Source organism: Zingiber officinale, chromosome 4B (assembly GCF_018446385.1).
Source record: "Zingiber officinale cultivar Zhangliang chromosome 4B, Zo_v1.1, whole genome shotgun sequence".
Taxonomy (NCBI): Eukaryota; Viridiplantae; Streptophyta; class Magnoliopsida; order Zingiberales; family Zingiberaceae; genus Zingiber; species Zingiber officinale.
Genome location: NC_055993.1, coordinates 137,060,399 through 137,085,804, shown reverse-complemented (window position 1 = coordinate 137,085,804; position 25,406 = coordinate 137,060,399). Strand labels below are relative to the sequence as shown.

The following is a 25,406-nucleotide window of genomic DNA, read 5'->3' as shown; positions in this document are numbered from 1 at the left end:
TCATCCAAACTTCTATTCGATAAATCCTTGTATCATAAACTCAAACCTCACTTTATTTTATCTCTCATAGTTGGTTCTCTTGGATGAGTCTATTATCTCATTCTTGAGCCATTCTATATTATATATTAGAAAAAAAGAAAATATCACTTATCTCAAACGGTCCAATATCATTCATTGAAGTGCTATGAGCTTGAGCAATTGTTGACCAAATCACATAGGCAATTAGATTGTCAACTGACCTACTCCGCTAGACTTGCTTACTTAGGTAGTTAGGTTCATTAGGATATTCAAACTTATACATCCAACCAACTTAAAAGAGGGCTCACTCAATATAATATACATGAAAATGTATTTTTTTTTTTAAAGATTATTTTATATAAATAAAATATTTTACACTGAACAAATAAAACAAACTTAAGTAAATGAATCCAACCTCAAATATTGAAATGAATGTTTTTCATGGGCCCTAATTGGTAAAATAATTAATAAGCCATTAGAATGTGTATCAATAATTATGGATGAGTGTTTAATGAATTTCTATAAGCAATGTATATTTAAAAAATAAGATAAAAATTGCCTCATGAATTCGAATTATTATATATCGAGGATAAAACAACATATAATTAAATTATAAACAAAGTGGAGTCACGTCACTTTGATGAAAAGTAACAAAAATCAAGTGAATATCAAAACTTTTTTTAAAAAAAAACGATCGGTAGTAATCCTTTTGACTCAAAGAGTCAATGCTCAAAGTTAATCCTACTTAAGAACGCAAGCTCACAACTAAGCAAGCATTAAGTAGACACTAGTTCTAAAAGTATATACACACAGCAATCAGCAATGCACATGGCGATCGCTTTCAGAAACTAAAAATAAAGATTTTTTTTTAACAGAAAAATTAAAGAAAGAAGAATTCCCTGTACCGGCCGTCTCATATCATTATCATGATCCTTATAAAATCATAGTCATGGTGGTTTCCCCTTTGCTTCTAAGCATGGCCGAGTTCCATGATAAGAACTGAAACAGAGAGAAAGAGAATTTAAAGAAGAGAGTTGGAGTCCAATCGATCGAGTTTGAGTTTGAGTTCGTGGCGATGGCAAATCGGCGAGGTCCGTCTCTGAAATCGATGCTGCTCTGCCTCATGCTCATGGCTCTGGTCCACAACGCGATCGTCGTCGCCGGCGAAGACCTGAAGTGCCAGCCGTCATGCACCACGCCAGTGCTCCCTCCGCCGCCCCCGCCCTCGCCGCCGCCTCCCTCGCCGCCTCTCTGTCCGCCGCCCCCGGCGCCATGCCCCTGGTGCCACAAGCCGCCGCCGCCGACGCCGTGGTGCTTCAAGTGCAACACGCCGGGGTACCTGTACCCGGTCGACCCGGACTACCTGCTGTCCGCAGCTGGCCGGATCCCCGGCGCCCGGAGGTGGGCCGCTGCCGGCGGACTGCTGATGGCGTTGGCGGTGGCGTTTTAGAGATTTCAGTAGTCGTCTTCCAGTTTCTTTCAATTCAACGTCAATAGCGCATGCACATGTCTCTCTGAAATGTTCTATCTCAGTTCCTCTCCTCCATGAAATGAATTCATCTAGAACAAAAAAATTGTCAAAATTTCACCTTTTTATTTCTTTTTCCTCTATCAAAGTGTAATGCAATTAATTGTGCAAATTAGAATTGATGGAAAACGGATTGAGAGAATGGGCATCCCTTAAAGTTGTTTGCTTGTGACCATAATTTTAAAGGACAGAATGAGACGTGAAGCATCTTCTATTCCTTTACATATCAATAAAAAATTGTAGAAAAAGTTTTTAAAAAAAAAACTCTTTAATTATTTTCCATCAACGATCAATTTTCCTTAAAACATGATCGTCATCCACACGGCAAGAACTTGGACGTTAACGTTCCACCAACCATGGGCACCAGCCTAACTCCCTCACCTTCATTGTTCTCATAGGACACTACCTTCCAAGTTAGGTTAATGGACTAATCACCTACCGCTAGATATCCGGCCTCTTAATCATTGCCTGATGTATAAATTTGTGGGCACATTTTTAGTGGGTTTTATTGAGTCAAGGATGTGGGCTCGTACGCTTGAGTTTATTAAGTTGGTCCCTACTATGAGTCAATTGACTCGGCAAGTCAATTCATCTACTTTTGCATCGAAATAAATAAACTCTTAACTCTCATTGTCGTTAATAAACTCTTGTTTATCCTTTCATTTTTGTTGGCGAGCCATATTCTTTATTTATGATGTTTCATTTTTATCATTAGATTGTCACGGTTTGTATTCGTATAAGATTCTTTGCCGTGGTGGATGGTAGGGCTGTAAATGAACCAAGCGTTCGTAAATAAGTTTGGTGTTCAGTTTGGTAAGAGCTTGTTTATGTTCGTTCAATATACATAAGATTAATTAAACAAACAAGCTTGAACAGCTCGTTAAGCTAAACAAACAAGCTTGAGCACATATGTGTTCAGCTTGTTAACGTTCGTGAACAATGTTCACGAACCATATTTATTAATAAAACTCTTTTCAATATTCTAAATAAATAATTAAATAAATAAATTTAAATTATCAATCTTAATAACTAATCAAACAATTAAAAGTTTCAAACAATCAAACAAGCTTGAATTGAGAGCTTGATAACATCTAAACGAACCAAGCTCAAGCCAAACTCAAACCAAGCTCAAGCCAAGCTCGAACCAAGCTTAAGCCAAGCTTGAATTGAGAGCTTGATAACATCTAAACGAACCAAGCTCAAGCTCATAAAAAATAAACCAAGCCAAGCTTGAACACTCATTTCAAAAGCTTGGTTCATTTTAAGCTCGACTTGGCTCGGCTCGCTTATCTTATCAAACAAGCTTGAACACCTCAAAACTCGACTCGGCTCGACTTGTTTACAGCCCTAGTGGATGGTTGGCTATTGGTTGACATCCACAAGCCCAGAATGGAAGAACAGGTAAAGTAAAGCCTTTGGTATATGTTATTTCATGAAAATATATATGTTCATCCTACTTAATTATGGTGGAGTTTTTACATGGTAAGCATTCTTCTGCAGAAAAATAAGGTATCTTGTCATATGGGATTGATGTCCTTGTGTCTAGATGTCATGGCACACATAATTGAGAAGACCAGATCATTAACTTTGTAGGTCCGACTTAGTCTTAAAAGACTTTAGTCTAAATCAAAGAGTTGAAAGCTCCGCCAACCCATGGGGTGGAGCTTTCAACTCTTTCATAGTATTAAAATTTGGGTGTCAGTATCACACCAATTACAACTAAAAGAAGAGAACAATTGCCTGTAAATGAACTTGAACTTGCTCTTATTTTTCACCTAGCTACGATGCTTGCTAAAGTTAGAAAAACAAAATATTAATGTAATTCAGTTCAACATTGCAAATGAATAGGGTATCCCATGGGAGAGGAAGAGGAGTTTATAATAACTAAATTTTGAGATAAAGGAAGGTATTTTTTTTTCATTTGGAAACTCTTAAGTTATTACCATAATCTGTAAACAATTTCGGAATTTAAAATGGAAATATATTTGACATTTATTAACCCTAAAGCTCGGGAACTTGTATTTTGGTTCATAACTGGTAACATGAAGTCTTTATAGATGTAAACTCCAACTCATGGTCCAAAATTACTTGGTTGTATGTGAGGTCCACTTGTAGCTCGATCATCAACAGACAATCCTTTCCAAACACCATATCATGCCTCGGATTACATTTGCTCTAGGACTAAAATGTCACTTCATATGATGCCTAGGATTACATTTGATCGTTGACATTAGTTTCCTCATCATCATCATCATCATTATCATCATCATCATCATGTTAGATATAATTATTTGGGATCAACTACATTTATTTTTGTCTAATCATTAGACTAATCCACTTATGTAAACTTATAAAGCACTTCATTAGCTCCCAAGTGTCAATGTGGGAACTATTGGGCGTTACATGAGACGAAGGGGCATGGTTTCAGCTTCATTTCTCTCTTTGCTGCAAACGCCAAGGAAGACGGGGGAAAGGAAGACGAAGGGGAGTCCTTTCCCCTTCGTCTTCCTTAGTCTTCTTATAAAGGTGCGTCCAAGCCTTTGAGAAGATCAGAGGATCACAACAGAAGGTTTGCGAAGGTGATCAAAGAGCACAAGCGAAGTTGTGAGGTGATCAGAGAGCGCTAGAGAACGTCCAGAGGCTGGGATTTGGTTCATGAAAAAGTTCGAGGAAGTTCCGAGTGGTGATCTTCTCGGCGACAATAGTAGCGACTTCTCCGGCGGTTCTTCGACGATTTTTTCGGGAGATCACTGTGAGTGGTTACCGTTTTGATTTCGTTTTGTTTCATGCTCTCAAAAGAACCAACAATGGTATCATAGCATAAATTTGAAAGCATGAAAATCGATACGGAAAAGCTCGCGTTTTTTCTTCTTCTGTTGCGAAGAAGAAGATGAACAGTGAGCACTGTTCATCAATTGAATCGATTAACCAATCGATTTAATTGAATTGAATCGATTGAAATTTCATTTCAATCGATTCAAAATCGCATGGAGTTCTTCAATCAATTCATGGATCGATTGAAGAGAAATTTTTTTTTTGACATAATCGATTAATGAATCGATTGAAGAAGGAATGAACCGTGCTTCATTTTAACGAAGCACAGTGAAAAAAATGAAACGTTTTGATGAAATAAAAAATTCGAAACGTTGTTTTTTTTTAAAAAAAAAAACAAACAAACTGAGCAGTTGGTTTAAATTAATTAGATATATTTATTGATTAATTAAATCCATATATATTTAATTAATTAATAAATAAATATTTAATTAATTTATGATTCAATTTATTGAAAATGGAACCAGACCAACTTGTCCGATCAAACTCAGGTCTAGTTTAAATTATTAGTTGATTTAAGCAGACCAGTTTGATTCAATGATACCTAAAGCTGGTTCAAATTATTTGTTGGTTTAACCAGCTCGGTTTATTATTGAATTAATTAGGGTGATCTTGATTACAGAAGTTGGGTTGATCAAATATGACCGAATTAGTTCTGTTGTGTCAGATTTGATCATAAAAAATTAGATTTGTTATAATGAGTCCGACTTAATCCAATGGTCAATTGGACGAATCAACCGGACCTGAGTTTGATAAATAAGTCTGAGATTGACTCAAATGAGCTTAAACAATAACAGAACATAGGTCAAAAATCCCTGTCCAATTAGATTAGTTCTAATGAAGACAATAGATTAAACTTAAGATCCGGATTCCTGATCGACCGATCCAATGTGGCAGTCATATAAGACTCCCCAAAATAAGGAAATTTATTTTTCTTAATTGCTTGTGCATTCTGTATATTTTATTCTATATGTGGGAATTGAATTAGACCGATCTTTGTTACTGGTCTGTCAGTTTTGTACTGACATCATGATTTTCAATTCCAGATACAAAGAATGATATACACGATGACTGGTCGCTATGAACGACAACATGAGCTATGGGAGGAGATCAAGAAGCTGGAATATGACCCGGATCACGGAGTCGGTAGGCTTATTGGTCGACTCGATTGGTTGTTCTGGAATCTCGAGCGAGAAGGGTATCCAGTCCAGGAAAAGGATAGAAGATGGTTTCTGGTTTATTCATTATCGGAACATCTAAGGTAGATAGCATTCCAACTTTGGGATGATTCTGATGGGCACATCTCATATTCAGAGATGTGTAGGGAGTTACTTCATTTGGAATGGGGTCCTGAAGAATATGAAGAGGATCCAGATCCTGAAGAAATGGACCTCGAAGAATCTGAGGAGGATCCAGAAATGGATTCTGAAGATTTAGAGGAGGATACAAATCCCGCAAAATCTGAGGATGATCCGGAGATGAACCTCGAAGAATTTGAAAATGATCCAGAAATGGATCCTGAAGATTTTGAGGAGGATCCAGAGATGGATACCGAGAAGGATCTGGAGATAGATCCCGAAGAATCAGAGGAGGATCCTCAAGAGTGTGTAGAAGATCCAGAAATGGATCTGTTGGATACATCCGAGGCTGAACCACCCATCATAGAATCCGAGATAAATGGGATGCAATTACCCACTGCTCTAGCATTTATCCTAGTGTGAGTAGTGCTAGCTTATCTATGTTACTAGTGTTCTGTTTACTGTCATTATGTACGAACAGCGTTAGCTCATCTAGTTTTTGAATCATGTAATAATTTCTGTCGTTATGTACGAACAGAATTATATAATGAAAACTTATGTTATATGTTAACAAACTTAGAAATAATTAGTTCATTTCATGATATGATTTATTCATATGAAAAATGATCAGTTCATTTTAATAATGATTCATTCATTAGATGGGATATGTGTAATATGATTGATCAATGTTGATTAGATTAGAACATACAAATGATGAGTGGAAATAATGTTATCACTTGATTTTGTAAACTAACTCAAATTTACACTGAGTCAATAAATAATTGCACATATATGAATTACACTGAAATAATAAATAATGTGTTTATTTATGTAGATCATGGCAACTAAAAACATCATAGCTGAACTCAATAAGGGTGAGAAATTATATGAGGATAACTATAAAATCTGACATCTCAAGATACAATACGTTCTTGAGGAACAAGAAGTTCTAGAGGCTGTAAATCAAATCATGGAGGAACCGATTGATGATTCTACAGCACAGCACAGACGTGACCTTGATGCCTATAAGACATGGAAAAGGAAGGACTCTATTATTGATTAGTTCAATGGTGGATGACCTGATATTTGAGTATGAGCTATTACCATCTGCTCATGCTGTCTAGGTTAGCCCTTAGAGAGAAGTACAGTGGAGTAAGTCTGAGTAAGCTCCGTCAGTTAACTATCAAGTTTGATAGTTGTAAAAAGCGCTCGAATGTTACCATGGCCCAACATCTCAGGGAGATGGGTAACATGATTCGAGAGCTTAAGACTGTTGATTATGCGTTGACCGATGAACAACAGGTTCAAGCAGTTATCCGTTCCCTTCCTGATTCTTGGGAAACGATGAAATATAATCTGACCCACAGTGAGAGTATCAAGACTTTCACCGATGTCTCACGCCATGTTGAACTTGAGGCGGAGAGGATTGAATCCGCAAGGATTTCTAGTCAAGCTTTTGTAATTGAAGGTTCTGGTTCCAAGAATAAGAAAAGATGGTTTAAGAAAGGAAAGGGAAAAGGAAAGGAGGCTAGTGCTATTGATGTTAAAAACCAAATCAAGAAGAAAGGAAAGAGATATGGACAAAGACCTATGAGCAAGTTGACCTGCTTCAACTGTGGCAAGAAGGGTCATTTTGCTCGGGATTGTACTGAGCCTAAAAAGGTAGGTTCATTGTTATTTTCTTTTCACGAGCAATATGTTGCAAGTACAGTGTTGTTAGCTGATTCATATCCTTTGTGGATTGTAGATTCAGGAGCAACGAACCACGTAGCACGTGATCAAGCTACATATGTGGAGTACCGTCGGGTACCAGCTGGCAACAAATGGATATATGTAGGAAATAATGCAAGAATTGAAGTCAAAGGCATTGGCACTTGCAAGCTCAACCTACGTGGTGGGCATACCTTGTTTCTACATGATGCCCTGTATACTCCTGAGATTCGAAGGAATCTGGTTTATGTCATTTGTCTTCTTGATTTAGGTTACAATGTAAATTTTTATAGCCGTTGTGTGGAACTTCGAATTAACTCTGTGTTAATTGGTATGGTTATGTAACAAATGGTTTTATGGTTCTTGATGTAGAACCAAATAATAATGATGATTATTTTTCAAACATTGTTCTTACTAGTAATGCTGATGGTAATGATGAAATTTGGTATGTAGGCTAGGACATATATGACAAGAACGAATGAATAGATTAGTTAAGGAGGGTCTTTTAGGCACTCATGCTAAGATTAACTTGTCTATATGTGAGCATTGTCTTGCTGGAAAGACGACTAGAAAACCATTTGGTAAGGCTATTAGGGTTGAATCACCATTACAATTAATTCATTCGGATATTTGTGGTCCAATGAATATGAAGGCTAGAAAAGTGAGTTCTTATTTCATTACATTTATTGATGACTTCACACGTTTTGGTCATGTGTATTTGATTTCTCACAAATCTGAAGCATTTGATTGTTTTATTTGTTACTTGAATGAAGTTGAGAATCAATTGGAATGTAAGGTTAAAACCTTGCGCACTAACCGTGGAGGTGAATATTTGTCTGATCAGTTCAAGACAATATGTAATGAGAAAGGGATTATTAGACAGCTTACTATCCCTGGAACTCCACAGCAAAATGAGGTTACTGAAAGAAGAAATAGGACTCTTCTTGAAATGGTTAGGTCTATGATAGCGCAGGCTAATTTGCCAATCTCCTATTGAAGAGATACATTATTAGTTGTGGCCTATATACTTAACAAAACGCCTTCAAAGTCAGTTCCGTTGGACCTTGGGGGTCAGCTGCCTATGTTTATGATAAGACTCACGAACATGAAAAATTAGGACCCAGAGGTAAGAAATGTATCTTTATAAGGTACTCTGAGACTTCTAAGGGTTAAATTTTTATTGGTGAGCGACAAGATGGAATCATCTCTGAAATGGAGTCAAGAGATGCTACTTTTCTTGAAACTAAGTTCCCAACACGAGGTGAAGTTGATAAGACAATTCCTCTATATGAGATAGAGGAGGAGGATAATGTTCTTTTATCAACAGATCAGGAGATGCTTGAATCTAGTCAACCGAGTGGGAGTAATTGTTAGGACCAAAAGTAGCTAGAGGGGGGGGGGGGGGGGGAATAGCTCGTCGCGTGCTCGTCGCTCGGCGTGGCTTGTTTCTTCAAGGATATGCAGCGGAAAATAACAGAAACAATCACACAACGCTAACAAGGTTGGTTTACTTGGTATCCACCTCACAAGAGGTGACTAATCCAAGGATCCACACCACGCACGCACCCTCCACTATGAAAACACTCCTTTTCGGTAACTACCGAGGGCGGAGAAGCCCTACAAGACTCTCAGTACAAGAAGAAAGGAAAGGGAAACAAAATACAAGCGCAAAGCTTACAATGAGTACAGAAAACCCTAACCCTAGCTTCTCTTCTTGCCTTTGATCCGCCTCTTGACTTGGAAAGCTTCCAAGATCCTTCAAGAACTGGCGATCTGATTTTTGAGAGCGCTGTGGAGGAGTTGGCGAGAGATCTGGAGTGAATCGGAGAAGCGCTGCCGAAGACAATGTTCGCCTGCGGCTATAAACCCGACGCAACGGTCGGATCCCGATCGATTCGAATGTTCCCAATCGATCGGGGAGGCTTTGGATCGATCCGGCGCTCGCTTGCAAAGCGCTGGATCAATCCACGGATCGATCCGGCCATATCGAAACAGCGTCCCAATCGATCCATCGATCGATTGGGACCTCTGATCGATTCACCGATCGATCCGAAGCTTATTGGGCAGAATCGGATCTGCGGATCGATCGCCTGATCGATCGATCGATCGATCCAGCACTTGGTTTTGCCCAAAACCAAGTCCCAAACCTCTAACCAACATCCGGTCAACCTTGACCTGTTGGTACATTATGCCTGGCATCTGGTCACTCCCTTGACCTGCCAGGACTCCCCACCAAGTGTCCGGTCAATCCCTTTGACCCACTTGGACTTTTCTCGTCGTGCCAAGTATCCGGTCACTCCCTTGACCTACTTGGACTTCCACCAGATGTCTGGTCAACCTTGACCCATCTGGATTTCCTCATGCCAAGTATCCAGTCAATCCTTTGACCTACTTGGACTTCCCAACACCAGATGTCCGATCATCCTTGATCCATCTGAATTTTCCCTTGCCTGGCTTCACTCACCAGGACTTTCACCTAGTTTCACTCACTAGGGTTTTCCATCTGCCTAGCTTCACTCACTAGGACTTTCCATCTGCCTAGCTTCACTCACTAGGACTTTCCATCTGCCTAGCTTCACTCACTAGGACTTTCACCTGGCTTCACTCACCAGGATTTTCACCTGGCTTCACTCACCAGGATTTCCTTCTGCCTAGCTTCACTCACTAGGACTTCCCAGTCAAGTATCCAGTCACTCCCTTGACCTACTTGACTCTTCTTCAATCAATATCTTATTGTCAAACATCTAAACCCAAACCAAGACTCAGCTTGGTTAACCAGGTCAACCTTGACCTGAAGGACATTGCACCAACAGTAATTTGCCACTGAATGAGTCAGTTTCTCAACAGTCTAACCTTCGAAGAAGTAGTCGTCAGATTATTCCTCGGAGAATGTTTGATATTGAGAATGAGACATTGATGATTCTCCCAATTGATGATGAGGAACCTCGAACAGTTGAAAAAGGTTTGAGAAGCTCAGTTAGAAAAGAATGGAAAATTACAATGGATGAAGAAATGGAGTCAATGAGAAAGAATCAAGTTTGGGATTTAGTCGATCTTCCTTCAGGCCAAAGGGCTATTGGGAATAGTGGATTCTCAAAGTAAAGAGGAAAGTAGATGGATCGATTAATCGATACAAAGCTCGATTAGTTGCAAAAGGATATATCCAAATGGAGGGTATTAACTTTGAAGAGACATTCTCCCTAGTTGTGAAGTTTGTGTCAATACGTGTCACCCTAGCTATAGTAGCACAATATGACATGGAATTACATCAGATGGATGTAAAAACGGCTTTCCTTAATGGTAATCTTGACGAAGAAATCTATATAGTACAACCAGAAGATTATGTTGCTGAAGGTCAAGAGAAAAGAGTATGTAGACTTCGGAAGTCTATATATGGGCTAAAGCAAGTGTCAAGACAATGGAACATAAGATTTAATGAAGTAATATTATCTTATGGTTTTGAAATGGTCAATGAGGATCATTGTGTTTACCAAAGAAAGGAGAAAGAAAAGTTTATCATTTTATCATTATATGTTGATGATATGCTAATAGCTGGAAGCGACATAAAGTGTGTGATAGAAGTCAAAAGTTGGCTTTCATCACAATTTGACATAATAGATATGGAAGAAGCAAAGTACATCTTAGGAGTGAAGATCGTTAGAGACCGATCAAAAAAGCTTTTGGGTTTATCTCAAGAAACTTATATCACTAAGATGCTACAACACTTCAATATGTCAAATTGCAACATTGAACAGACGTCTATAGCGAAAGGTACTGTTTTGAGCAAAAGTATGTATCCCAAGACTCCTGAGGAAATAATCGAAATGAAGAAGAAACTATATGTCAATGCTATTGGTAGTTTGATGTGCACTATGTTGTGTACTCGTCCTGATATAAGGTATGTTGTTGGCTTAGTTAGTCGTTTCTAGTCAAACCCAGGATCGAGACACTGAAAGCGGCGAAGAGGATATTCAGATATCTCAAAGGAACAGTGGATTATTGCCTCTGCTTCCAAGGATCAGATATAAGCCTAAGTGGCTACACAGATGCAGATTGGGTAGGGGACCTTGATGACAGAAAATTCACATCTGGCTATGCCTTCTTGCTGAATGGTGGCGTCATCTCATGGAACAGCAAGAAGCAGGCTTGTGTAGCCTCGTCGACAATGGAAACTGAGTGTGTGGCTTATGCAACGGCTGTGCAAGAGGCTGTCTGGTTAAGAAGGTTCCTGAAGCATCTGAAGATTGTTGAGGACAGTGGGAGTCCTGTTACAGTGTACTGTGGCAGTCAAGCTGCAATAGCTTTTTCCAAGGATTACAAATATCACAGCAAAGACAAGCATATAGAAATTAAGTATAATTTTGTAAGGGATATTGTTGACAAGAAAAAGATAATTCATGAGTACATCCCTACACGGAATATGCTTGCTGATCCTTTTACTAAGCCATTGACTAAAGAGTCATTTCATGGACATGTGAAGTCTTTGGGACTTCGAAGAATGTAATTAATTGTAAAGACATTTTGATAAATGAAAAATGTCATGATCTATTCAGTGTATATGTCTTTGTTACATTCGAATAAAAGTCTCGATAAGCATATTGGCAGATTAAGATTGGTCCACTCACATGAACAATCATCTCTATTTGTTAAGTACGAATAGAGGTAAGATCGTTGCTTATAGGACAGCTTATGTAGCTATGAATAGAGACATACTCATAAGTTAAGGTCGCCTTGATAATTGTGTCAAGATGAGATCATTTGTGTAATGATTAGAGTAAATGCACCACCATTTACTGAATCTGCTTAAAGGCCAGATTAGAATTCATATGTTGAATTCAAGATTAGACATTAGGTATGTCTAGATCGAAATCTGTACGATATTAAATTTGGAAAAAACATGCACTCTTTTTAGTAAAGAGAATAACATCGTAGCATGTGATTCATACCACATGTGCTATGGCGACAAGAAGGGTAGTAGGAAAATGGATCCCTACTTCTCTACTATGTGAGACCCTTGAGATTATAAGTTAATCTCAATCTTACTCTAAGTGACTATTTAGCTGTCTACTTGAAGTTTTGATCAGTGTCTGCTACTTTAACATGTTTCCTATTGACTATGGATGATTCGGTCTATGGAGCATAACTAGGAAAGCGACTAATTATAATGAATAGATTCTAGCTAAAAAGGAAGATTAAGATTGATTTACATCTGTGACATTTATTCACTAGTACCAGTTACATTTTTAGTTCAGTACATAAAATGTAATTGTGAATAATTTGTTTGATTGAAGATGTTGAACATGCTCTTGACATATAGTCAATATGAGGGATTAGAGATGTTCATAATTATGTAAATAATTTAATCTGGGGTAAAGGCAAGTCATTTATGTCTCTGATTTGTTCTATGGACAGTTATGTCTTTGATTCGTTCTATGGAGCAGCTAAATAAGGTGTGACAATCTTCTTAGTAGTTGAATGCTCAATGTGCTTGCTGTCGCACGAACCATTTTCCCTAATGTATGGAATGGATGTTCTTATCTTGCCTTTGTGACTAATTAATTTTGCTCTGGTCTTCGTGACTTGATCCTCATAAAGTCTACGTGACTTATTTGGTCTTTGTGACTAATTTTACTCTGGTCTTCGTGACATGATCACCTTGTAGTCTATGTGACTGACATGGTCTATGAAACCATATAACCTTATAGATTGACTTGAACGAGTGGGAGATATTGGGCGTTACAGGAGACGAAGGGACATGGTTCCAGCTTCGTTTCTCTCTTTGCTGCAAACGCCAAGGAGACGAAGGGGCGTCCTTTCCCCTTCGTCTTCCTTAGTCTTCTTATAAAGGTGCGTCCAAGCCTTTGAGAAGATCAGAGGATCGTAGCAGAAGGTTTGCGAAGGTGATCAGAGAGCGCAAGCGAAGTTGTGAGGTGATCAGAGAGCGCTAGAGAACATCCAGAGACTGGAATTTGGTTCGTGGAAAAGTTCGAGGAGGTTCCGAGTGGTGATCTTCTCCGCGACAGCAGCAGCGACTTCTCCGGCGGTTCTTCGACAATTTCTTCGAGAGATCACTGTGATTGATTACCGCTTTGATTTCGTTTTGTTTCATGCTCTCAAAAGAACCAGCAGGTACTACATCAGGGTATCACACTAATGGTTATACATTGTGTCCTTTATACTTTATAGTGATTGGTTACTTGCATTGCTTGATGTTCTTGTCTCAAACTGTTTCCACAAGACTTTGAACAACTTGATACACATGGATTCATGAGTTTATCCTTATATTCTTTCTGCAGGATCTGAAACACATATACCGACCAATGGGGGTATAGAGGCCAAGATTGATGCTGACAATGACATTTCAGAAACACCAGCATTGAGAGAACACTAAGTGCAAAATGCTATTAATTTTCTATCACACCCAAAAGTCAGAAGTCATGGTCAGTCTCAAGTCCGGATAAAGGAGGAGGGTTGCGTTAAATTGTCAGTCAAGGTTAAACTAAGGCAAATGTTCAATGAACCCAAGTCAGAAGTTCCCCAATTGTACATAAGCGTTCTTTTCTAGAAAAAAAAAAAAAGGCTTAACCAAGGAGTAAATAGATGAAGCCTTCCAGCGCGTGCCTGTAAGATTTTGATAACCTGCTTATGTATTAGAAATTGGATATTTGCAAATTTGTTATAGTTTAATATATGTTTCTTCTTTAATGACCTTGGTATTGTATTATGTTGATTCTGATGTAAAATTGGATGTTCATCTCTTACAGGATCCATCATCCAGTGCTCCAAATGGACAAGTTTACTCCACAAACCCTGGTAATATATTGCAATGTGTGGTTGGTGCGTCGGATGAAGGATTCATGCTCAAGTAATGAAAAATAACAAAATTTCCCTAATTGTTTTAGCATCATCGTTAATTATGTACACAAAAAGTCTCTGAATTTATGCAAGTGAAATTGAAAGTTGGAAGATGCAAATTTAACTGTGCTGCATGAGATGCTCTGTAACATAATCAGCAGTTCTATTTCTGTTTGTTAATTAATTATGTTGAACTTTTAGTAGACAAGTGATTGCATAAATGGATATTGGGCATGTGATTAGGTAATTTTAAAACTAGGGTATGTGATTTGGATATTTTGGAAATTTTCCTACGCGGTTCGGTAAATAATTTACCGTATATGGTTGTGATACTAAAAATATTTTCTAGCCATTCCTTTTGACTAAACTTTGTATCTGGCATTGGAGTCTCTCCTCACGGCCATTGATTATTCATCCTCCAGAGGATCAGGTTCGTTTGTAGCAAATGTATATATGCATTATATTTCTACACGCATATATGTCTGAGCGAGTGCTAAGCATATGTATTTCCCATTACCTTCAATTTCCTATATAAATATATATACACATTATGTCCACGCATATCTGCTTGTGCTACAGTGCTAGAATCTCAAGACAACAATATGGAAGGCAATGATTTGTCAGTAATATTGTCGTTCTACCATTCACAATTAACATATTATATAGATATATATATATATATTACTTTAAATTGTTTGATGTGAGACTATTTTACCTATCTATTTAAACTAATTTTTTAACTTAATTGTTTGGAAGCTTTTACAAACCTTCATTGAAGCCGATGATTTTCCTCTCCTTTTACCTTTCACTGTCAATGTAGGTTACCATCTCCATTTATAAGAAGGTTGTATGCCCATTATATCTCATAATCTCTTGATTTAATATTGAGTTTGTGTACATCATCTCAGTTTTGAATCTGTTGACATTCTCTATTTTTCTTCTGTCTTGCAGGGAACTTAAGTTCTGGTAATTGTAATGCAAGGTTATAGCAAACTTATGAGCTCAATAAGCAACATGTTTCCCTTTTGTATGAAGACTTGATTATGTTGTACTTCTGCATATATCTAGAGGTATATGCCATCCTATAAATAAAAAAGGAAAAAAAAAATGGTCCTTTAACCTTAATTTCATGATGTACAAGGGTTGAAATATAATGAGTATTATTGTGAAGGAGATGCTTGATTTGTGATTGGTGTAAAGAGGAAATTGAATAGAAGTGAGTTGAATTTTACAAATCATAAAATCATGTACAACAAGAAGAGAAATTCAGATCTAGATTGTGGTAATAAATCTTGAGTATCATTTAACATGTATTTCTGCTATAGCAATCTTTGGACAAATAGGACCTCGAGTTGATATTACCTCAAGTTGTCTTGGGAATTAACATCTCAAGCAAGTGTTTGGAGATTCCAGAACATAAAGAGAAGGATTGCTTTGCTTTTCAATATATGTTATTGGTGACCAGCAGGGTTTGAGTATGAGTTGTTGTATACTATATTTTTTATCTATTTGCAAGTTAGTCTAATGAGGATAATAGTTTGTTGTCCATTGATTTGGATAGCTTTTGTCTGGAGTTCAGTTCGTGTTGTTTGCTCTTTTATTAGATTGTTTCTTTTCGTGGGCCAAGCTACCTTGATCATGTATATCATATGTATTTTATGTTGTGCATTTCATTGTGTTAATAGAGGAGGTTTGTTTTATATTTACACAAGGTGTTCACTATATATTTGTTATTCCAGAGAGACAAGGTTTCTTCCACATTCTATTAGGTATCCCTCCTAAATAGGATCATCTACCAAATACCTTCATTAGTTGTTGTTCTTTTTGTGATTCCAAATAAGGCTATCATCCTTTGATTGTGCAGTTTTCAGTTTAATTAAAGCCTATTGTCATTACAGGTAGTCAGGTGAGAAAACTGATTTAATACGGTACATGAACTTATTTAATTAAACTTCTTTAGAGCTAAACTAATAGAATTATTAAACTTATTAATAAATAAAATTAAATTTTTATTGATTTTATGTTGGGTTCACAAGGTAAAAACTTCCTCGTGTGGATCTTTTTCTTGGCCATGTTTGTCCTCTTTTACCGGCCAAGAAATTTGTTACAATTTTTCTTCAAAGAAAAGCAAAACAAGAGTTTTAAGTTTAATGCTTCTTTCAGCTAGTAACAACAGTTACTAGAAGTTGCAACTCATATGAAGATGACTGATCAACAAAAGGGCAGTGTACTAAATTTTCATCAATATGAAATTTTGAAAAAAAAAATATTAGATCACATTCGATTAGCGTATACAGTGTTAACCTGTTTTAGGTTATTTTCACGACTTGAATCTCTTGTAATATGAGGTAAGGTACGATTCCATATAATAGATTCAATATGATCTGATTCCTCTATAAGACCCCTTTTTATTAATCATCATCACTGATCAATGAGAAGAAGAGAATCTTCTATATACAAACCATTAACAATACTAGTTACAATAGTGAAAGTTGACATGCAATTTACATGCAAAGCATCAGAAGCAGCTATGTATATCATCATAGTTTGAAACTACTTCCCATGTGAGAAATTATCCTTCCATATAATGGTTAGCTTCGATTTCTTGATTTACACCTTCCTAATGGTGTAAGACAGCCGTAAGAGATTGTCAGAGTCACATATTTCACCTTTTAAAGAATAGTTTGGAACTACTTCGATTACACATTGACATAATAATGTAAAGAAATAAATACAAAAAAAAAAATCCCGGCTTACGTTTCTAACATGAAATGAAAATATACAAGTAGCTTAAGTACTGCAATTTTTCTAGGGGAAACACTGCAGTAAAGACTACAAAAATCTAGTGTCTTCTTTTAAACTTATACCAGGCTTGGTTCTCTGATCCAGATTACATACAGCGAGGAAACGACATCTGGTTAAGATTCTGAATCTTTCTGAATTAGACTTGTGTATTTTGATTCCGTAGGAAGATCCATACAGGAACTTTACATATATGAAAAGAATGACAAACTATACCAACAATTGTTTTCTTGCATTTACATGGTCAAACTTACAAGTGAACAATGAAACACAGTTGTATGCATACAGATGATTTTTTGGTAATTGCCTGAAGAATTGTGCAGCAATATTGCTCCAGAGATGGTTATATATGAGGGAAAAGTGGAAATTTTGTGAGGACTTCAATGTCAATGTATCAGAAATGATCCATCCGAAGTTTACTCTTCCTAACAAGTAAAGCTGTTTCTATAGGTTACAAAAGCAGGATGCCAGATAAATCTTTAGTGTATACACAATTGTTTCTTTGAAGATGGTTCAACCACTGGAACTTCTCTTTCCCTTTTCCTCTTAATAGTTGCTTGAATGCGATCCTTGTCGATTTCACCAAACGTACTCTGTATGTGCTCCCTTTTTCTCATTGATTGTTTATCCACTGATGTACCATTATGCTTAGCAGCAGCAGTTGGAATGTCAGTACCAGTCTTATGGCACTGAGGTCCCGTTCTACACTCCAAATAAATCTTTTTTTTCTCAGAACTTGAGAAGTTAGTTTGGATATGACAATCTGAATCTGTGTGTTTATGGCTGTTAAGATCAGCATCAGAATTTTGACTTGAGCTTTTACTGGAGATGCATGTTGTTCTTAAAACAGAATCAGGACTGCTTGAGAACTGCTTCTCGTTGATTGCTACAGGAGCTTGTACTGGCTGCCCGAACGAAGTTACAGAGGATTTTCGATTGCATTGCAAAAGTTGACACATTTCCTGAATTGCCCCTGCAAGTCATACATACATCAGGAACAATAAACTCCAACAATTATAATTATAAAGACCAAAGACTAGTTAAAGTGTAAGATAGCTAACCTTCTAATTGGCGAGGGATAATATCAAACTCATGCCACCAGACATAACCCCTTTCTGAAGGAAGCTTTATATTATGGAGCTTAGCGGCAAGAAAAAGAGAACCGGCTGCTATATAGTGGGGCTTATATTGTACGTAAAATGTTGTCCAAAGCCTATGCATATTATTAAGAGTAATGAGACCACTACACAAATGAAACAATAACGGGAGCTAAGATAGTACGAAGTTGCATACCAGTCATTCACAAGGTTCCATGCAGTTTGCCTAACTTCTCTTTGAGTAATCCCAAATTTCTTCAGAGCTTGGAGAAGTGGCTTGTAAGGATGAAGCACATCGAAATCAAATCGAATTGTTGATAGAAGCACTCTTTCCCCAATCAAAACAAGATCCTTTTGTTTCTGGAAGGTAGCCTTTAACAAAAAAAAAAAATAGTACTTTGGCAACTGTAATACATAATAATACTGACACTACCTTACAGGACTGATCAACCAGGATCTGGATCCATGTTCAGAAGTTTATCATACCTTTTCACGAATTCTCCCTGCAGCACTAGGATCACTTTTATGCATTGTCTCATATGCAATGACGACAATCTTGTCCAAACGACATGGTGTCTCTTCTACTTTGGAGGCAAGGAACATGCATGCAGTTGCAACAGTCTGCAGTAAGGCCCACAATAGATCATGAAGATAAAAAAGAATCTGAAAAAAAACTTTATAAAGAATACAAAATTACAAATCAAAGTAGTTTAAAAAGTAAACAGATGAAAATCTATAATCTTCAGTGTCATTATCACTGGACAAGCACCACAAAGGTAAAAAAAACCATGGTGCTACTTGGCAGGTCCATATGTTGTCAAATCCTATGAGGGAAAAATTTTGCAGGGTAGCATATAATATATTGTTTACTTACACAGAATTTTATTATAAAGATGGAGCCCTCGAGCTTGTCATATTTCTCTAAATTGTGAGAAATCTTCTGTGCAAATAAGGTAACTCAATTCCAAAAGCCAACGTCAGCAATATAGCAAAGTGTTTAGCGTAGCAAATAAGTTTTTTATCCTCGTAATCTGCAAAAAGCTTTCAGACAGGACAACTAAACCAAAGACCAACCGAATACTTGGTATATAGTCTTGGAAAAGGTCAATATCTGGTAGAAATAAAAGAAAGATAAGATTTTAGTGATATAACTAATTTTTAGTAAGTAAAATGTCAGAAGATTTCAACAATCAAATATTAGTACGCGAAGTGTTAGCCTATGATTCAAGATACATGTGGTTTTGTAGTAAAACGTTAGTCCGTGATTCAAGATATCTGTGGTGTCGTACATGATTATTGATTGACAAAAAGGATTTTCAGCCATCTATGCTCGCTCAAGAAATATTCTCCCAACTAATAACAAGGATTGCGTGCCCACTATTTGGAATCAGCTTCATGAACCTTATCTAATCACTGAGCTCTACAAATGGTCATATCATATCATTAGTTTGAAGGTCAATAAAATCTAAATAATAAATGATCAATCTACAAGACTTTTACAGTTCAAATTTTCCTGTATGTATCCTATTTTTCTCCTGTAAATATTTTCTTCAAGGTGCATGGAATTCTTCAAGCCATAACCAACTCTCTGGAGGCTAACCATGTGCCTAGATGTTAGAGCAAAATTGAGAAGAATAAAAAAATAGGTTCTTCCTTGGATGTGTTTATGGGATCTGGCAGGGAAACAATAGAACTTCAACCACCAATAGATATTGACAACAGTATAGATAGTTAAATGAAATGCTTGCTCTCTAGAGTAACAGGTAAGGGTTCCTGCTTATCCACTTTGCTTCCCGCTAAAATGTATTCCCAGACTCTACAATTTGTAGGTTAATTAAATCAATGTAGGATTAGTTTTTACAAACCTTTCCTAAATATTCAATTTCGACCAAATTATTGTGCCCTCTACAATGTGGTGAACTGGTAGTCGATCTAACCAGAGAGCTTTCCATCAATTTGTTGTTAAGTAATGACATGAATCAGTTGCATTGGCTATGACATCAAAATTTAACAAAAAATAAGATTACTGAATAAAAGAAAAAAAAACCCACAATAAAACACCTCTCTTCATCCATGTCAGCAGGAATCAACTGCAATAGTCAATAGAATAGCCTGAAAGACAAGGACTTTTAAAGTGGCCACTCAAGCTTTAAAATCTCGAGCCATGCCATGATTTTGCATTTCAATTTCTGATCAGAACAATACGACAGTTTTAGTACTGTACTATGTTGTGCCGAAGTGATACAACAGTTTTAGTACTGAATTGTGTTGTGTCAATACAATTTCATTACTTATGTAATTGAATTATTGACAATAATATTATTAATTCAGTATAAATTGTGACCAACATTCGAACTTATGAGTTGTGTCAGTCGGCCAACAAGGGCAGGAATTACCATTTTACTTGCCAACCAACACACGAGACTTCGGCACTGGAGCAGCGATACACAGTGGAAACAGCTGTGGCCCTAAAGCTACAATGGACACAAAAGGGAGAAAAGAGAGACTAAGGTAATAAAGGGAAAAGCTACCATGGAGAGGGGCAGATGGAAGGCGACTATGGTGGCAGCAAGCGAGGGGAACTTGAGAAGGGGAGAGGGCCAACGTAGAGAGAGGAACCAAGGAGAGGAGTATGCAGAGAGAGAAAATAGCAAAATTGAAAATAATTTTTACCCGTGCTGGATTCACACATTTGGAGCCAGATCTCGTCGCGAGATGTCAACAAGGCAAGGTACATTTAACTATGCGACATATCCTCATCATCGAGATGTTTCACGAGACATGCAGAAACATTATTACTAGTATTTTATTAATTAGTAATAATGCTACATGTTAATAATATTTTCATTAATGTACCATTCTAATTAATTATATTTATTCATAGAAATTACTACATGCATTATTAATATGAATATCAAAACATATTAGTCGTATTGCTTATCAGTTATCAATAATGAAAAAACAATTAATATTATTCAAAATAAGTGAATATTTATTTATTAGTAATTTTGTTAAGGTTATAAATCATACAGATTAATCTGATTTTATTAGTAAAGTCAAATTATATAACTCATAATTTTTTAACGATAATATTCATAGATATTAATTCATTTATGACAGCATTAATAAAATATCAATGCAACATAAACTGAAATGACGTGAGTAGTCAAACCTGCCAATCATTCTCTGCATGGGATTGATGGAGATAGAAGCGATGACAATATACAATTGCTGTTGCAGTGGTGACTTGTGGCCTGCAAAAGTCGATATTATCAAGGTCATACTGTGTAGCAAACATGGGAATGACGAACAATAATGTATAACTATAGATGGAAATAATCATCAAACAAAAGGAATTAGAGATAGTCTAAATACTGAGGTACATTTAAGAATGCAAAAAATAGAAATTCACACAAGCCTACACACATATAGAACAGTTACTGTCACTTAATCTAGATATAAAACAAGGTAGAGAATGTTTTCATGCGAATATAAAGAACTAAAAGCTTGAATAGCAGGAAATCATTGAAAATATTAATAAACACATATAGAACCACTAGACAGTCTGGATGAACGAGCAAAGTTAATGGTGAATAATTGATTACGAATTGTTTTAAATCAACTAAATATTTGTAAACTGGTCAAACAGATTCTCACAGTACCAATACTGGCATGTTATACAATTATCACAATTTCTAATAGTTAATAGTTAGTATGAGCTGCAAAGTTACTCAATGCAAGTGTGTAAGTCTTGGATGGTAAGAAAAGTCAAGTCTTGAATTCACAAGTGTAATAAGCAGAAAATAAAATTAGTAGCACATACTGGAGAGTAGGACATAGTCAATATACGATAAAAAGAACAGACAAGGAGATAAGAGAAAGAGCGCACAGGCGAAGCTTGATGCCAATATCCCTAAGGAATGAACAGTAGAACATTCGTAGTTGTGATTCCTTCATCTGATCAATACCATCTTTCCTCGAGGGAGAGTTCTTTTCTATCTCTTCCTTATTAAAATACCAGCTTGACCTGTACATGTGGTGCAATTCGTCTTCTGTATTTGAACCTCCATTTACCATTCCTCGATCTAAAGAGCCCCCAAAGGGCTCTCCCATTTTCTTGATTTTGGTTTAACCTGATTTATTACAGTAATCTATGCTCTGAAATTTCTTATCCTTCTAGTTGACTGAAATTTTTGCTTGCTTGAAGGACCACTATCACAAGCCAACTTCCTGTAACATATACACTAAATAAATCAGCAGAGGTAGAACCAGTTAAGAAATGGAGAGAGACAATCGATTAATCAATATTAATAACTTCTTCCTCATGGGAACTAAAGAATATTTTCTCCATGACTAAAAACAAGTGGAATGATAGCATCGCATATCACATCAAATGAAGATAAGTTGGACAATAGCATGGCATATCACTTCAAATGAAGATAAGTTGGATGATAGCATGGCCTACTTCCTGGCTGACACAATCAGAACTCAACAGGACAGAAAGAAAAACTATGTGGCACAGCAAAGAATACCAACCAACTTTTTTTTGGAGGGCACATGGAGAGAAAAGGTTGAGATGCTTTACAACAATCAAAAAATTGTAAGTTAATGCCCCAGAAGAAAAACAAGACAATCGTTGAATAGCATTGTTGAAGTCCATTGAACTGTGACTCATTGCAATCATCAAAATTCACTTGCCTAGGGCACATGAACTAGTCCCCACGGGGCTGCCTAGTTGGTTAGAGGGTGGTAGATTTGCTACAATGGAGCAAGGATTAATTCCCGACAAGTGCATGCCCTCATAGAAAAACTCATCTCACCCTCTAACCACTTGGCAGTCGGCTATAAGCTAACCTCGTGATTTATCTCTCTTCACATAACTTGGGGACAGAAGGGGTGCCTGGGGTGAGCGTAATCACCTTTTACTACAATCAATAACATGAACTGACTATGAATGTTTAACATCATTTCAGAGTTGGTCAATGTAGACTCAGGTGAGTACCTTGGCATAATGCTACAAATGATAATGAGCAAAGGATGTTTATGCCATTTGCTAATGCTAACAGTCAGCTGTATAGAGAAATTAAAATTCAACTCAACAGTTCATTATCTCCAAAACTGTACACCAACAATTCATGGAAAAACATATCAGAGTGAACCATGATATTTTAATAAATGAAACTGAATGTTAGAAGAAAAAAACATTAATTCAAGAATTACAATAAATTTATAATCAGACTGCATTGCAGCTCCCATGTTACGTGTAGCTCACCCTCAGTTTCAATATGCTCTCCTCTTTTTACCTTTTGTTTTTGGTTCTCAAGCAAAGACTAATAATTAATATACATAAGTAAAAGACTCCATATCCGTGACGAAAAAACAACAGCTGGAACTTTATCAAATGTTATGCCAGATTAAACCAAAGACAATTAACAGAAAAGAAATAGCTAATTAGTTTTCTATGTTTTCTACCATCGAGTTTCATCTTATCCTAGTTGATGTATCTTCAACCAGCATAACGTTTAGAATCTGTTGAAGATGAGTAAAGCAGCAACCAAAACACGAGATACAAGAGAAATCCCTAAAAACCAAATTTTTGACCCGTAGCATTCACAATTCAGATAATTATGGATTCATAAATAGCAGACCTCATCAAATAATCCAAATAGCAAAATCCGATCTCGACGAGACATCTACGATAATCAGGTCGTCTAATTACGGATAAAGAAGCGGCATAATCCAGAACCCTACCCTATCCTTAAATCAACATGAAAAGAAAAAACCCAAATTGAACTCAAAACAATCTACTAGGAATAAAGTGCTTTTCTAAAACTCTTAAAAAATTTCGAGTAAAGATCCAATATCGAAAAAAAAGGAGGAATTACCTAGATTAAACGCGCACAGCTCGTCTTTCAATCGCCAAAAATAAAGAAGGAAGCGAGGAAAAGGAAAAAAGGATCGAAGCGCACACAGGAAGCGAACCCTAAACTGTCCTTAATAAGAGAACGTCAAAATTTCCGTTAATCAGAAACCGCGTCGGGATCCTAATTTGGGCTTCCAGATGGGTACCCGGCCCATCTTAAAATCTAAATTAAATAAGGATTTATATTATAACTCAAGGTAAAAAATTTATTAAAAAAATTAAATTGAAATGATTTAATATATTAAAATATAAAAATTTAATCACACAACCTCTTAGTATCATTAATCATCTTTTTCAAAATTCAAACTACAACTTGGCCAAGCAAAGATAGAAAGTTAAAAAGATATGCTCGATTGACGATCAAACTCTTACCCCATTCCTAGCCCTACTCATCCAATGATCGCGTCTAGCCGCGAGGGGTGTTCGAATGCGTCTAACCCTGGTTTGATGTTTGCCCTCAAATTGTGATTCTAATTAAGATGCCTTGATTACGGGTCAAGCCTAAACTAGTAAAAATAAATACATGTTTGTGGGTGGTAGAGAGGAAGGGCACTGTACAGTGCAGTGAGTCATTGATTAGGGCATGTGTATGAAACCCTAAAAAGCCAGCAAGAGCTTTTAAAAGTAGTCACGCCACTGACTGTGCACCATTAATTAATCCCTCTCTTTTGCTTGAATTTTGAGATTGATTAGTGATGGAGTCGAGCATGATTTCGTAGATGATGGTTTAGTGAATCATCTACAAAATGTTAATGTCTAATTAAGCTGCATTAAACGTGTTAACAAACGATCTAGTTAGCTAGTTAAGCTAGTCAAGATTAGTCGAGTTGAGTCAATTAAGCTGTCTACTCTGAATGTTTCTAAAAATTAATTGAATTTGTGAGAATATTTTTTCAGAAAATTAGTTAGAAAAAAAAGACAAAACTAATGATTAAGGAGTTTGATAAACAAAAATACATGGAAGAGTGCTTCAAAATGTGGGTTAGGTGTTGATGATGATTCCTTGCCAAGGTGTCCAACCGATCTCGATAATCCAATCGGAGTAGGGAACCAAACACAACCGATCCAAGATTTCCTCATGTCAATCTTGTTTTTTTTTTATTAAATATAATTTTTGGATTTCACAATAAACGCTCATAAAACTCAACCTAACTCCAGCCGTCAAGATTAATTACGAGTCAAAAAAATTATGATAATGTAAAAGAAATAAGGGAAAGTGTGGACATTTATTCAATATCATTAATAATATTTAAATTATATAAAAATGGTATCTATTCATCTTTGGATATTTTATATATTTTTACAATAAAGAGTAAAATAAAAATAATAAAGATATACAGGAG

General features: G+C 36.6%; 2 protein-coding genes and 1 long non-coding RNA gene across 6 annotated transcripts; 2 read left to right on the top strand and 1 right to left on the bottom strand.

Moving 5' to 3' along the window:
• Window positions 1–965: 965 nt before the first annotated feature.
• LOC121978019 (sulfated surface glycoprotein 185-like) lies at window positions 966–1,688 on the top strand. Its single transcript, XM_042530413.1, has one exon. The coding sequence runs from the start codon at window positions 1,094–1,096 to the stop codon at window positions 1,466–1,468; it is 375 nt and encodes a 124-aa protein (XP_042386347.1). The 5' UTR covers window positions 966–1,093; the 3' UTR covers window positions 1,469–1,688.
• Window positions 1,689–3,948: 2,260 nt separating this feature from the next.
• LOC121978018 lies at window positions 3,949–15,805 on the top strand. 3 transcript variants are annotated; one of them, XR_006111111.1, is made up of 4 exons: window positions 3,949–4,298; window positions 13,683–14,009; window positions 14,151–14,199; window positions 15,193–15,805. It is a non-coding gene; the product is annotated as an uncharacterized LOC121978018 (long non-coding RNA). The 3 variants fall into 3 exon arrangements; XR_006111110.1 differs by having other exon boundaries at window positions 14,151–14,251; XR_006111109.1 differs by lacking the exon at window positions 15,193–15,805 and having other exon boundaries at window positions 14,151–15,163.
• A 1,449-nt stretch (window positions 15,806–17,254) lies between these two features.
• LOC121976958 (cyclin-T1-2-like) lies at window positions 17,255–24,136 on the bottom strand. 2 transcript variants are annotated; one of them, XM_042529399.1, is made up of 8 exons: window positions 24,026–24,136; window positions 22,030–22,370; window positions 21,313–21,394; window positions 19,015–19,080; window positions 18,627–18,761; window positions 18,337–18,512; window positions 18,105–18,256; window positions 17,255–18,016 (listed from the first exon to the last, which is right to left on the bottom strand). In XM_042529399.1, the coding sequence occupies exons 2-8, from the start codon at window positions 22,251–22,253 to the stop codon at window positions 17,523–17,525; spliced, it is 1,329 nt and encodes a 442-aa protein (XP_042385333.1). In that variant the 5' UTR covers window positions 22,254–22,370; window positions 24,026–24,136; the 3' UTR covers window positions 17,255–17,522. The 2 variants fall into 2 exon arrangements, with proteins under 2 accessions (XP_042385333.1, XP_042385334.1); XM_042529400.1 differs by lacking the exon at window positions 19,015–19,080.
• Window positions 24,137–25,406: the final 1,270 nt, after the last annotated feature.

Excerpts from the sequence above, each read along its gene's own strand:
- LOC121978019 (XM_042530413.1), top strand. The coding sequence starts at position 1,094 with ATGGCAAATCGGCGAGGTCCGTCTCTGAAATCGATGCTGCTCTGCCTC.
- LOC121976958 (XM_042529399.1), bottom strand. The coding sequence starts at position 22,253 with ATGGGAGAGCCCTTTGGGGGCTCTTTAGATCGAGGAATGGTAAATGGA. Across the intron at positions 18,762-19,014 it reads TCTTTATAATAAAATTCTGT|ACTGTTGCAACTGCATGCAT; the intron begins GTAAGTAAACAA and ends GCCTTACTGCAG. Across the intron at positions 18,513-18,626 it reads CAGGGAGAATTCGTGAAAAG|GCTACCTTCCAGAAACAAAA; the intron begins GTATGATAAACT and ends TTTTTGTTAAAG.